The sequence below is a fragment of the Alternaria viburni genome (assembly GCF_023758015.1).
Source record: "Alternaria viburni strain BMP 2772 chromosome Unknown scaffold_1, whole genome shotgun sequence".
NCBI lineage: Eukaryota > Fungi > Ascomycota > Dothideomycetes > Pleosporales > Pleosporaceae > Alternaria > Alternaria viburni.
The window spans coordinates 2,021,194-2,035,380 of NW_026055770.1; the positions used below are offsets into that span (position 1 = coordinate 2,021,194).

General features: G+C 54.7%; 5 protein-coding genes across 5 annotated transcripts; all 5 read right to left on the reverse strand.

The window, feature by feature from the left end:
- Positions 1-118: 118 nt before the first annotated feature.
- ATG3 (E2-like enzyme) lies at positions 119-1,272 on the reverse strand (the record flags this gene model as incomplete). The annotated part of the gene is made up of 3 exons (XM_049349638.1): positions 119-161; positions 207-695; positions 749-1,272. The coding sequence occupies 3 exons, from the start codon at positions 1,270-1,272 to the stop codon at positions 119-121; spliced, it is 1,056 nt and encodes a 351-aa protein (XP_049216425.1).
- Positions 1,273-5,061: 3,789 nt separating this feature from the next.
- On the reverse strand, positions 5,062-5,964 carry J4E79_000723 (uncharacterized protein; the record flags this gene model as incomplete). The annotated part of the gene is made up of 3 exons (XM_049349639.1): positions 5,062-5,144; positions 5,195-5,430; positions 5,489-5,964. The coding sequence occupies 3 exons, from the start codon at positions 5,962-5,964 to the stop codon at positions 5,062-5,064; spliced, it is 795 nt and encodes a 264-aa protein (XP_049216426.1).
- A 679-nt stretch (positions 5,965-6,643) lies between these two features.
- On the reverse strand, positions 6,644-9,867 carry J4E79_000724 (uncharacterized protein; the record flags this gene model as incomplete). Its single annotated transcript, XM_049349640.1, has 4 exons — positions 6,644-6,683; positions 6,740-9,496; positions 9,560-9,649; positions 9,788-9,867. 4 exons carry the CDS (start codon positions 9,865-9,867, stop codon positions 6,644-6,646), a joined length of 2,967 nt encoding a protein of 988 aa, XP_049216427.1.
- Positions 9,868-10,233: 366 nt separating this feature from the next.
- J4E79_000725 (uncharacterized protein) lies at positions 10,234-11,834 on the reverse strand (the record flags this gene model as incomplete). Its single annotated transcript, XM_049349641.1, has 2 exons — positions 10,234-10,329; positions 10,380-11,834. 2 exons carry the CDS (start codon positions 11,832-11,834, stop codon positions 10,234-10,236), a joined length of 1,551 nt encoding a protein of 516 aa, XP_049216428.1.
- A 476-nt stretch (positions 11,835-12,310) lies between these two features.
- ECM14 (putative metallocarboxypeptidase ecm14) lies at positions 12,311-13,957 on the reverse strand (the record flags this gene model as incomplete). Its single annotated transcript, XM_049349642.1, has 1 exon — positions 12,311-13,957. One exon carries the CDS (start codon positions 13,955-13,957, stop codon positions 12,311-12,313), a length of 1,647 nt encoding a protein of 548 aa, XP_049216429.1.
- Positions 13,958-14,187: the final 230 nt, after the last annotated feature.

The window sequence follows — 14,187 nt, forward strand, 5'->3', positions numbered from 1 at the left end:
CAAAGCCTATAGCCCACCTACCCAAATGATGTTCGCGCCCGCTGAGTTAAGTAATAATCCAAAACAATGCCGCCAATCCTCAAGCGCCTGACTAGTTACCCAAAAGACGTGTGTATGACTAGACACCCATGGTGAAATCATGTTCTATACCTGGAGTTACACTGTGGGCTGTTAGAAGGTGCTTTTAAAGCATGGAGTGAAGTTACCTGGCCATGAACTTCAAGAAGACGACAAGATACTGGTCCACGCGGATAGCTACTTCGTCGTCGCCACCCTCGCTAAGGACCTCCCAGTCGTCCTTGCCCTCGTCGCCATCCTTGTTCCTTGCTTGCTCCGTGAGCTTGAGCAGCCGTGTATCGTCGACTAGCGCTTCCATGCCGCTGTCGAGTTTGCTGACATCTTTACCGGCTTTGAGCTTGGCGAGTCGAAGCTTCAGAGCAGCGTCGGCGCGGTCAAGGAGTACTTTCATGACGGATGCATGTTTGCAGGGATGTACCGAGGCAGTCTTGAGAGGGTTCTCGAAGAAAGGGAAGTCCTCGATGGTGACGGTCTTGTCCTTGTAGTCTCCGACGATATCCTCCATCATCTCTTGTGGTTTCAGTGGAACGGACGTGGAGCCGTAGCCGGAGAGATATAATCGCGGTGTTCGGTAGTGGGCGGAGTATGTGATGTAGAGGGTGTATGTGCGAAGGGGCCTGTTGGGTGTCAGTCAGTCTGTAGAGCGCTGGCAGCAGGCGGGCACACTCACGCCTTTGTATTTGAGTCGGCCTTGGGGTCTCTTATGATGGCTTCCTCGTCGTCTTCGATATCCTCCATGTCGGGTATCTCGTCATCCTCCTCTGCCGCGCCTAGGTTGCCGCTCTCGTCGACCGTCCGCACGTCGCGCACCTTGGCCTCCTGGCTTGCGGCCATGCCTCCGGTCCTGAGCCAGCCGTCATCGTCGGTCGCACCTTCCCCAGCAGCGAAGCCGTCCCTCACTATGGTCTCATCTTGGCCCGCCTCTCCCGCAAAGTTGTCGTCGAGCCGTCGGTGGCAGGGCACGCCGCGCGTTACCAGGAACTGCTTTCCTTCCGGCAGGTACGACACGCGCTTTGCAGGCGATGACGCGTCGGCCCACTGCCATGAGGGGAACTTGAAGACGAGGAAGTCGCCAGCAAGGACAAACTCCTCGGGCGTGATCTGGCCCGTCTCGCGGAAGGTCGATGTGTGGCTGATGGCGGCGGTCCGCTCCCGGAACGTGTCGATGTACGACCTGACAAAGTTGTAGGCCATGCTGGTTGCTCGTGGTTGGTCTGATTTGCTTGCGGAGTTCGAGGCCGTGGTTGAGCGGGTAGCGATGTTGTGTCGTGTATCTCTAAGGTACTTGGAGGGGCGCGGGGGTGGAGGCCTCCACCATCATCCCAAGCCGACGCTCCTCACCCCCACTTGTCAGCCGACAACACCCAACATTCATCCCCGTCATCCGCCGCCTGCCTTCACAACACTTCATCACGCTTCGATTTCACATGACGATAGCGCACTCAGGGTCCAAGACTGTCACGCACCTTCGCCGTGACACAGTGGCGCAGAGCTGTCTAGCGCTTGAACTATCCATGGATACGCTGCATGCCATCAAATATGACATCAGTGAGTATGCTGCTTCCCGACTACTGCGATAGGCTCGGAGCTCACACCGTGTCTCGATGCAGCTGCGCTCGGAGAGCCCTACGAATTCATAGTCATCCGGTGCACTTCGACTGTCGATATTCGTAGTACCGTCTGCAGGTATCCCTAAGATTGGTATCTGATTCCGCATACAAATCGGTATGCTACCTGCGCAGGCGAAACTCGTTTGCGTCGACCTACTGCCTTGAGCTGGGGAGATACACAGAAACACAGACAGGTGTCAGGACGCCCACGCTCGTGTGCGAGCGTCTGGAACTCGTAACACTCATGACAGATATCGTTACGAGGTCTGGCAGTGCCAGAGATAGTCGACGGAGCAACAAGGCAAAACGTTGTCGCAGCACAGCAAGACACGCCTTCGATTCGTTTACGTTACCTCTTGAGCGACAACTCCATGACCAAGCACACTCGTGTTAACCGACTTCAACAGATTGCCTAGCTTCAGGCTCGTTCTTCGACAGGGGGCGTTAGTGTCGACAATGATGGGCGTGCTCCATGTCTGCGCAATGTCGTACGCCGTTGCCTGAATGCAACGGCAGATCCCCCTGACATTGCCTCTAGCCTCGAATCTAGGGCTAACTCAAACATCATATCTCTCCTCGATGGACCCACATAACAAATACGTACGACTGTTCGTTTCTGGAGCTGACAATGTATCGAGCTGAGATAAAGCGATGCCACAATGCTTCATAGGTAAATTTTGTCCAGAAACGACCAGTGCGAAATTACAAGGCAAAGAAAATGGACCACGTGCTCACCCAAGCCCTTCTAACCCCGTTCGGCGCTCACCGCATTCATTTGCTTCGAACGCACCCTTTTCGACCTCGAAACATACGACAAATCCTTGTCTGCTACCAAATGTTGCATGGGCTCTCATAGTCATTTCTCTCTTTGGTGCAACTTCAAAGTGAGTTCACAATGTCTTTGCTATGAGGCTAGTGGCTCATGCACATGAACGTAGGTTTTGATAGACTACAACATGAATACCAACTGACAAATCCATTAAGGTTCAGTTGATGTACGGCAACCCACAGCCGGCCCACAGTCAACCCTGAACAGCCCCACATGTTCACATACGAGCTCGGGCTACAGAAAGCGTATCCTTACCGACGTGGCGATCAGATCAGTGCTCAACAGCCGCTATAGCCATTCGGAATTCCAGCATGTGTAACGAATCTACCCGCGACTTCCGCTTATGGCAGATTGTACCCATAGTAGCAACGGCTGGGTGCCTTTGCACGTTTGGGAGAAATCCTTGAACCACGCTCATTCCAAATGCAAAGTCAAGCACGCGGAAACATCTAAAGAGCTTCGTACCATATCGCAGACTGTCCATGCATGTCAAATCGATTGCAAACAAAGACCATGGGAAGTACTATCGGCCGGCAGTGCTCGTATGTCTGTACCACTGAGTCACCAAAGTAACAGTGACCGATGCAGGCATTACCCTCAAAAGAAATATGCTCTCAAAGAGACGGAATGGTCACAGCGGCAAAATACCCACAAATTCTCAAGCCAAAAAGCTGAGCCATTCGCGGAGCGTCAACGCCGTGCTGCCAACAAATGCACCCACAGCATATCTCAAGAAACTATGATGTACAGCGTCCTTACCAAAGCTTCAGCACTGGCTACAACACCTTCAACACTTGTGGCATGGCAGAAATAGCGCCCAGTCGATCCGAGCCACTTGGTGCATCTATTGAGACTGTACCAATGGTCTAATGTCGTGTCGCCTCAAGCGTCTCCCTCTGTCTATAAAGGCCCCATGCTCGACAGCGGACTGAGCATATTTCATCCGATGACAAGGACATTGCAACTATTCCTGACCTCATCACGAACAGCATATTCACTTATCTTTCGACCTCACGAACGGCACGCCGGAATTTCGAACCTATATATCGCTTCTCACAAGCTGTCATTGTTGCAATGACGGATCCCAGTACAGTAAACGATCCTTCGCAGCCGCGATGCGGAGGTTGACGCCGACATATTACACCGCCCAGGCCCAAGTATGCATCAGGCTTATCTTTTGGAGGTCGACGTCGCTGATATAATGGTGCGAAACAGTCATTGCAATTATTCGGTGATCTGGACCACGTGCTACACAGTCGCACGCATAGCAATATCTTCATCAGCTTGACGATTTTATCCTACCAACAGCCAGCCGCTTGACAGAAGGGGCACCAAACACCATGGCAGCACCATCGCCAACACGCGATCAGCATATGCGGGGCCTATCTTTCTATCCCGCACTTTTGCGTTGCATGATGGCACATTATTGAGTTCGCAGTCCTCGGTATCACCTTCTGCACAAAATCAAGCTCTAAGTACAGTCGCTCCGAAATTTGCATGTTTTGTCCTCTCTCCAACCGCAATTTCACCACGATGTTACTCATAGTAACGAGCAATACCACCTTTCAACCTGTGTATTCTCGGTCAAGGAACATGCCAAGTGGTACCTTCCCTTGCTGTGGTTGGAAACATGTCGTGTCGCCAGGCTCTTAGCATTCCCGCGCCGCGGAACGCTCACCAGTGACACGAACACGGGCAGATGGGCATTCTACCACAATACCATCGAGCACATGACAACGATTTGCGCCTCGGTGGGGACTTCCGAGAACAACGGTTGGCTTTCGTTTTCTCTGCTCGAAAAATGAGCACTGGATGAAACCCGCGCTTCTCCAATCAAATGGTGACTCCCGCGTGTACAGCATCCGCTTCTTCGTTGGCAACGTTACTATGCGACATGCGGAAATTCGTATCGGAGCCGACTTCGGCAGGTAACGAGGATGCTGTGAGCTGTGAATTTGCGATTAAGGAACATGTCTCGATACTCGCCTTTCTCCGTATCCAAAGAACTTGCGGCAGAGTGAGTCACCACGACAACGACAACGATAACAATGCCCCAATGATAGCCGCATGTTGCGATTCCCGTCGTTCAAAAGCAGTATACTAGCCCCAACGCAGCGGGTATAACACTTACAATCATAGTACAAGGCAATGGAAACAGCAGAGGCCCTGTACCACGCTAACTAGAAGAGTAGGAATGTGGCTAGCGGCTGAGACCGGGATACGCTCACGACTGTTGCAATTGTGTGGCATATGCACGGCTGTAGTCCGTTTTAGTGGCATGTGAAGGCCTCAGACGGTGATGGTTCAACGAGTATGGGGAACTTCCACCTTCGAAGAATGGCTTGCGCTTCGAACACGTCCTGCACCGCAGTCTTTGAAGCAGCATCAGTCTAAAGCATTTTCATGTTTCAGATGGAACCGGAGCATATCTATTATCGCTCAGCTCACTGATCAACTAGACTCCTCCCCAGGTCCTTGCTCGGTGCATCCCCCAACATGCACTGGAAAGCGAGGTGGGCGGAACCTGTTCACCCATCCAACATCCTAAACCTTGACATCAAGGCTGAAGCTCGAAGCCGACCACCTCGCAGGCCCACCAGTGAAAGCTTCCGTACCGATTTGATAGACTACTCATGTGTCAGTACCAGTCAGCTCTAACCGTGCAGGAACTACCTACCGATCAGATTCTGCGTGCTCGCAGGGTACTGCTGGGTCTGTACCAGGTAGTTGAAGAACAACTTGATATCAGCGCTAAAGCTCTTGATATCACTGTTTCCAGCGCGTACGAAACTGTACACGCGCATCGACCCGTTGTAGCCGGTGTAGAGATCAAACGTGTATCCAGCGATGGTAACGGTAGCCACTGGGGCTCCAGCTTGCGAGATAGGCCATACGCCTCCCAGCCTCCCGAGCCTTCTCCACGTTAGCCTCGCTCCGTTGCAGTCATCGTTTAGACACGGCATGAACGTACCAGACCATAAGCTCATAATCCCCACTACTATTAACATGCTCGGGATCCGCCGCAGTAAAAACATCATACGCCACATTCGCCCTCACATTGCTCGTCTGATTATACGACCACTCCACCTGCGTCGGCATACTAGTAATCTGCGAGATCTTTTGCCCTTTGGTCAGGATTTTACCGGCGTAGGCATAGCTCTTAACTTGGTCCTGGCCGCCTTGCCAGACCCAATCTGTGCTCCATTTGATGCCGTTTCCGGTGCTGCCCTCGTAGTAGGTGCACTGAGAACCAGATGTCGCCTGGTCTTTGCCCCAGAGGTTGTTGAGGATTTCGTAGCCGTTTGCGGAGTGGTAGGCGTATTGCGTGCAGAGGCTGATGGTTTCTTGGACGGAGGTTGCGGAGCGGGAGGTGAGGGTGGGTGTGCTGACGGGGTTGGCGGAGATGCCGGTTAGTAGACCGGCGGATAGAGCGACGAGGAGCCTCATGGTGGATCTGAAGACTTTTGTATGGAAGAAAGGACACGGATTTGTCTGATTAGTGATACACGGTTCTGTGGTTCGTTTTATACTAGTCCTACACATAGCTTAACTTCAGCCTCGGATACACTTCAGCCGCTCCATATGAGATCTTGTAATTGTCCGATCAATTGACAAGCGCGAGGGTCAAGGAGGCGTCATGGCACAGAAACTAAGCTGTATCGGTGTAGTTTCACTCCCGGCCTCTCAGCCTCCAGATGAGGTACGAACGAGTTATTGACATGGATGTTTAAGTCGCGGTCGAGGTAGTAGGGCCGGTCCACTTTGTGTGGTGTATTTAACCTTATGAAGCCTCATATATGCTAGTGTGACCGGGTGTTGAACTCGGCATACATGCGGGGTACCTAGGTATAGCAAGCAAATTGCATGCAAAAAGCTCGGTATGTTCCGAAGACAGGATCAAACATCAAAGAAGAATGACATTCACTATGCCGAAATCAGGGAACGGTGGGTTGTGTAGTAACTTGCTTCTCCACACGTCTAACAGCCCATCTATTCCAATCGTGCAACATGGATCCCTCACTTCGTTCCTCGCAGTAAAAGATACTCCACGGGATGCAATACCCCCCAAAATGTACCCCATTGCCCTATAGCAAGCCAAGCAAATGCAAAGCAGCGACCAACAAACTCAATATATGCCTTGTGTGCGGTACTGGAAAGTATCGTAACTGATGGTCTCGTCAGTGAATGTCATCTACAGGTTTAGAGTAAAAGTCAGACTTACAGTCGGGTATAATAACTCCCCACACTCTTCGCAACGAGTTCCTCAACGAACCCCTCCGCCTCCTCCCTACTCAAATGCAACATGAGACGCGCTCTCAGACTGTTCGTCACACTCGCCGCGCCAGCAGCAAAGCATGGCATGCTGCTCTGTTTGCTCATCAGATCGACCAGCATGATCAGGCGCTCGGCATCTTTCCTCAGCGCTTGGAACGCCTTCTTGCACAGCGTTTTGAACTCGTCGAACGCCGAGGATGTCACACCGCCCAGGACGTCGACATAGTCTTGCGTTAATTTGAAAGGCGCAGCTTCGAAACCCATGGACCCGGGGCTGTTGGAGAGCATGAAGCCGAAGTCGATGTGAATTATGTGGCCCATGTTGTCGATGAGGAGGTTGCCGTTGTGGCGATCCTTTAGTTGCAGAACGTAGCATATCATGCTGTAGGCGGCTAGCGAGCGCGCGAAGCAACCTACACCCGCAATGTAGGCTTCCGAGTCTGGCTCGCCGAAAGTCTTGAGCCAGTGATCTTTTAGGGTTGCGATGCGTTTCCGGGGGTTCGTGCCTGCTGCTATGCTAGCAAGTGTCAAGCTTCGTTTCAGGGAGTGAAGAGATACGCCGTTGGTGATTGTCTCGATGAGTCCACAGGATTCGCCGGTAACGAGGATGCGCATCCGTTTTGTCCAGACTGGCACGTTTGCTTCTTCCCAGATCTTGGTGCACACTTCGATGAGCTGGCACGCAAAGGCTTCTTGACGTAAGTCGGCTCCAGTCTTGACAATGACACTGATCAGATCCCAATTCTTCATATTGCCATATGGAGAGGATCGCCGTATTCGTTCTCGCTTGGCGCTCCATTCTTCACCGAACGTCGCGGCGCTGGGGTCATCACGATCGCCCTTCCGCTTCATACCACCAGTTTTGAGATCGTTCTCCATGCGAGCTGCACCCGCACCGGTGTTGGTCGCGACGGCCAAACCATCCTCAAGCTCCTCTGGCTCGGCACTGATTGCTGCTGGATCCGACTCTGCCATGATGGTGTCGAATGTAGGGCCTTGGTCTTCATTCAAGAAGTTTTGCTCTTCCAAGCTTTGCATGCTTGCGATGATCTTGGCTTTGATCGCTGCTACTTCGCCCTTTGGCCGTTTCGCACCACTCGCCTCGAGCTGTGCAAGCATCTGGGCAGCGGTGCGCATGTGAGTCGCAAGAGCGGAGAAGTCTGGTTGATCAGCTGATTGATTCCGCTGGTTCAAATTCGCAGGAATCGTCATTCGCCTGATCGGACCGGGACTATTCGACCTGCTGATCTGCGAGTCGGAAGTTCGTGGTGTAGACAAGGTGGCCACAGAGGACAGAGTGTTTGCTCCACTAGAAGACCTGGGGGCTGTGGCTTTCCCATTGGCAGCCGCAGCAGGTAAGGTTACGCGTGCCATCCCGGAAGCAAGATCGGTATCATCCATATCTTTGATGAGCGAGGTGCTGCCCAGATCTCCAGTAGCGGGCTCGAACACGCTGTCTGATCCATTGGGTGGCGTGCGGTCGAAGGCAGAATACTCAGCATGAGTGATGTCAAATAGTCGTCTCCGTGAGGTGCCCTTCTCTAGCATCAGTTTCTCAAGCAGCTGTTGGTTCTGTTCAGTGTCCGGATCAAAGTCAAAGTCCTCCTCCAAGACCTCAACCATGAGCAGATACGGTACTCGCTCTGCACTGTTGAGACTAGTCGCTTCCGCGGGGTTGATGCGCACTATGCGGTGATGTTGACTCTGCGACGGGATCCCATCCTTGAGGGTCGGGGGCGATAATAAGGGTATATCAACTTCGGCCGGCAGGTCCTGGGCGATCAGCGCTAGTTCAGCTCTCAGAGCACTCAGCCGCGCGGGCTTCGGCACAACGACCAAGCGGTTGGAGATGTCCTCGAGCGCGCTGAGAAACTGGGTCTCGTTCCGGAAGTAGTTGGATCGCAGTAGTCGTACCTTTTGCGCGCGGGACAAGGCGGTAGGGGAGAGGGGTCTGGGTGGCAGCCCGGGGTGCTTGCGAGAACCATGCTGGAGTGGGCCTGGTCCGAGGCCAGCAGTTGCGGGAGGTGTGGGCAGGGGAGAAGACGTTTGGTCTCGGAAGTCGGGTAAGGACGACGAGCTGAGCCGGGCCTCTGAGGCTATCGAGAGCAGCGAAGGGCGGTGCTGCATCGAGGGGGTCCGTGTAGTAGCTGGCGGTCGTACAGCTGCTTTCCGCAGGTCCTTGGGTTCACGCGGCCGCGAGGACGAAGCCTTGACGGATCGCCCATCCTCGGGGTCGGAGTGCTGCTGCGCTATCCGCTTCTCCTTGGAGCGTGAGGAACTGCCCGTGACCGTCTTGCTCCGCCCGACCTTGGCCGTCTGCACATTGTCCGAGATGATGTCCTCGACGGGCCGTGGCTTCCGCGCCTGCGCAATGGCCAGTGGTCCGGCGTGGACGGGGAGGAAGGGCGCGGCTATGCTCGCCAGGACCAGGCTCGAGAGCACCGTGACGGGCAGGACGTTCTCCTTGATCTTCTCGCGGCGCTGGGGCTCGGCGGACCCGAAGACGATGCGCTGGACGCGGTTGTAGATGCGGCGGCACGTCTTGAAGGCAATCGAGTTGGGGGCGCTGGCGAGGTCGTGCAGGTACGTCTGGAACAGCCAGAAGGTCAGCAGCGCGCCGTTGACCGACTCCTCGCACAGGTCGATTATGAATTCCTCCAGGGCCATGGACTCATTGTCGATGCTGATGAGCAGGTGGCAGAGCCTGTGCCCCGCGTGTGTAAGCTAGCTGTCCATGTCTCGTCGAGGTGGGCAGGCGGCGACGTACTGCGGGAGGAAGAACTCGAGCTCCTCGTAGGCGAACTGGCGCAGCTTCGAACAGAGCACATAGTGGATTCCGACGTGGTCTGCATACCGGCTGCGGTCACGGCCATGGTCAGCAACGGGCCCCAATGCGGACGTGGGTGGAGGTGAAGGGCGCTGCGTGCGGCGGTGCTGCGGGCAACGGTGGCTTCGGGGCACATGGGACGGGGACGGGGAGGGGACGGGGACTCACGCAAGGTATGCTACTGCGAGGCTCGGATCTTGGTTGAAGTGCTCAGATTCTATAAAGCGCTCTAGCAGATTCCAACTCATCTGGGACGGCTCATTGGGGCTCAGGACGGGTGGAGGGCGACGGCATGCGGTGAAATGCTCAAAAGGGTCGCATACGGAAAGATGGGGCGCGACAGGGTTCAGCGGGCGGAGCTGCTCATCTCCGCCGCCTGCGTGATAGATAGCCTAGCAATGCGACATCCACTGTATTACTGACTAATCGACTACTGCTTTCACTATGCTTTCTCCAGTCCCGCCATACATTCCGCCATCATAAAGAATAATCCTGCAACAACAAACAAATACCCGCAGCCAACGCCGTGCATTTGACTTTTTGAATAAGCCCAACCCTCGCGCGCAGTGAACCACATATCGTACACCGGGGAATATATACAATACACGTGCAGTCTAGTCCGCAGCGTGCAGGTCGACAAAGATGTTGATGGCGGCCACCAGCACTTCAGCAAAAATGAGGATGATGACGATCCACTCGAGCAATTCACCCTGTATCGGTCAGCGGATGTACGGCAAAAAAGCATAAGGTAGGTACTTACGTGAGTGACGGTCAGCTGATCTTTCAAGACAGCAAGCAAGTCTCCGATGACATTGAGTCGCTCGGTTAAGAGACTAACTCTCTGGTCCATCTCCAGATAGCTTCTCACAGCTTGATACACCGGGTCTAGCTGCGGCTCAGCCCACATGAGCTCGGGCGCATCAAGAACCGATCCTTGCAGATGGATACTAATCCGGAGAATGAACAATTCTCCAATCTGCATGTTGATCTGCTTCTTGTTCAGGTTGATCTTGCCGGAGCTGGCGATTTCGGCCGGAATGTCCTTCGTCTCGTCGATAGTATTGTCGACCAGGTCCTCGAACAGCGACGTCTTGACACTCTGAGAAAGACCGTGACTAATCGCTAGCTTGATCATGTAGTTCTTCTTGTCGCGCAGACTGATGAAGTCGTTGTATATCCGGGCCTGGTACTCGCGCGTGTAGTAGAAGTTGAACTCTTCCGTCTCGATCTCATCCTTGCCGAGTTTGTCCACTTCAAACTTGGCGATTTCCTTCAAGAACTTCTTCTCCTCCTGCAGTGTCATGCCCCAGATCACAACAGTGCCGTACTCAAACAAGAATACTTCGGGCGTATGGACGCGTGTATCGAAGTCGGGCGCGTCCATTTGAGGGTCAGAGTCGGCGTGCGTGATCGACGGCCGTCTGGGGCCGATGGCTTGTTCGTTCGCGATGTCCGGCGCGTCACCATCGTCGTGCAAGTCGATGAGATCCTGCCTCCTTCTCTCGTTCTCGTGTTCCACCTCAATGGCGCTGTCTGAGAACCGTCTCGGTCTCTCTTCCGTGAAGCCGTCGAGTACGGCAGTGCTACTGACGTCTTCTGGGCCCTTTGTCGTTCCGTAGTTGTAGGGCGAGTATATGCATTCGTCGAAGCGCTTGGGCGCAGCTCCTCTGATCTTCTGCTTGCCCTTCAAGAATCGCATCATTTCATCGAGCTTGTACGAGGCCGCAGTACAGTATGCCGTCACCCTGGGCAACCGCTCTCTGTCGGCCTTGCCGAGACGGGCAGCATCTCTTCGCGCAGTCGGATCTTTTATCCTGGTGTATTGTACATAGACATCGCGTCCACTCTCTTCGTCTTCGGCTTCATCCGCGGCCGGGTCAGGAAGTAGTTTGAGCTTCTGCGCAGTTCTCGTCGTTCGCTGCGGTCCAATCTTGGGCACCGGCGCGGGAGGTATCCTGGCAGGAGCGCCAGAGCTGTTCCTTCTCCGCAGCTTACTATTCAGCGTCGACAGCATGGGCTGCCCGCCCTGGGTGGTGGCAGCATGGCCGGAAGACGAGGCACTGTGCGATAGCGATCGCGACGCTGGTGGTTTAGGACTGGTAGATGTGACGGTGGGGTTGAAGGTGACGGTGCGCTGTGGCTTCGGGGGTATCGCTCGGCTTGAGCTCGACATGGACGAGACCAAGGGAGTCGTTTCGGTGGAGCTGGACGCCATGGCGGCTGTTCGGCCAATTCAACGATGGTGCGAATCAACAGCGAAGGTGAAAGTGTCACTAGAAAGAGAGAATGTCACAGTCGCAGATGCCGCGGAGTTCAGTCGGCGCCATAGACGGGCGTTAGTGGATGCGGTGGGTGACAGGCGCGTAAGCTGTTTGTGTCGACGAGACTTCGAGCCATGACGTTGTAAGGATCTATGCTTGGACTAACGGTCGCAGCACGGGCCTCCCACGTGCAAGAGAACGCTACCTGCATGGCGGCCGTTAAAAACCAACATCCAGGAACCTGGCTGCTGTGCGACTGTCAAGGTTGTTTTTGACGCCTTCGCGCTTGTGCGAGTTTGTACAAAGTTGGCATCCATGGATGCGTTCGCTTCTCAAGGATCTGCATACGGGCACTAATGCATGAAATCGGTTATGACTTTACGCAATGTGCGTAGTCAGGCCTAGAAGAATGTATTAAGGAAACTATAGACTACAACTCGATGATCTCAGTCTCGAGTGAGGGCTTAACAATTTGAGCAGGCTGCTCCTGGTTGACAATGCCAACTCCTCCCAACATAAAACGCCCAAAGTACAACAACGCGTCCAGCATCTCCTCTCCGGTGGGTATAATGTTCTCCTTGGGCAGCAGAAATCCGTAGCTGCCCGTGTCTCTCAATTTGATCTGGTACGAGTACCTGACTTTCAATTCGTGGTAGAAAAAGTCCAATGCACTGCCGCCGCTCGATTCAATGCGCGGGAAAATGGACTTGTTCTGGCCAGCAATGGCTACGTTGCCTTCGCAGGCTGATGTGACCTTGTATGTTTGGCCTTTGCGGGAAACGCGAATAGCCTTGGCTAGACCCATAGCAAGCTCCTCAAGGTCCTCGATTGATGGAGGCTCCTCGTCGCATGAGTAGCTGTATGGGTACAAAATCTGTTGTGAGTACGAGTGCAGATCCAAGAAGCCAATAATGTCAACATTGTTTTCAGTCTCGTTCTTGGCCCATTCGGCAAAGCGTGCTGACTCCGCACCTTCGAACGGGGTGTTGCCGGGGAAAGATTCACTGCAGGGGTTCGACTGAGAAGCATCGCCGTCCCACTTGTACGAGTAGCTGCGGTCGAGGTCGATACCGCGGCAGAAACGTAGACTGGTGGGTTGGCGGTTCTTGCGCCATAGACGATCGGTCTCCCAGCTGTAGACGTATCCGTCAGGGTTCAGGGTTGGGATGAAGACAAAATCGAACTCCTCCATGAGACGCGTCATCTCACGGTCTTTTCCGTATGCGTTGATGAAGCTCCAGGCCAGGTAGTTGACCGTACTTGTGGATATCCACTCACGGGCGTGGATGCCGCCGGTGACAAGGATGGTTTTCCGGGGCTTGGACGGCTCTTCGTTGTTCGTGGGGTGCACGCCGACACGCAGAGCGGGAATGTCACGGCCTTCGTAGCTAATGCCAATGTTGATGCGGCGGACGTGGGTGGTGAACATGGACGCCATGAGGCTCATCCAGGGGTTGATGACGGAGAGGGGCTGGTAGTCTTGGAAGAAGATGTTGCCCTTGCCCGAGCGCGGGGACGGCCGGAGATTGGACGAGAAGCGATCGTTGTCGGGAACGGGTGTCGTCTCGGTGGACGGGTAGGTGTTGAAGATTGCCTGTGCGAGGCCGAGGTCTTGGAGGAGCGGTTCGTGGGCGTCCTTGAGCGACGGAGGCAGCAGCCCGAGCAGGGAAGGCACGACGTCCTTGGACACGCGCACGTCTGCCCAGTCCTCATTGAACTCCCAGACGTCGAGGAAGAGGACGTCTGCTGCATCCGCCAGCGCCGAGGCCTCCTCCGCCGTGCGTATCTTGAACCGCAAGACGACATCTTCACTGTACTGCGCGACCAGCTTGTCACCCAGCGCATCGACAACAGTCTGCGTGTTTTCCCCGTTCAGACTCTTCTGGTCCTCTGGCAACTTCCATATCCGGCGGATTATCGCGTCGGAGAGCCTGCGCCATGGTCGCGGCGGCGCATTGTGGGTCGTAGCAAATGTTCCTGCATCGTACGGGGACGGCGCTGCATCGTGCGGGGCGGCGGCCGCGAGCGAGGGCGCGAGGAGCAGCAGGCTCAGCAGCGCGCAAACGGGCTGGCGCATTCTGGCGGTGGGCAGGCAAACGGGCGGAGGCCGAGTATGCGATGCGGTTGTGGCCAGCAAGCGCCGGGAAGGGGTGGAGAAGGTGTCGTGTGCCTGGCGATGCTTGGAAGAAACGTGGGAGTGGTGTGGCTTGTGCAGCTCCAGAGGCGCGCGGCCAGGCCAAGGTTTACGCCAGCGAGCGCTAGGAGGCCTCCACTGCACAGCAGAGAGGACCAGTGCGCTCGTCAGTG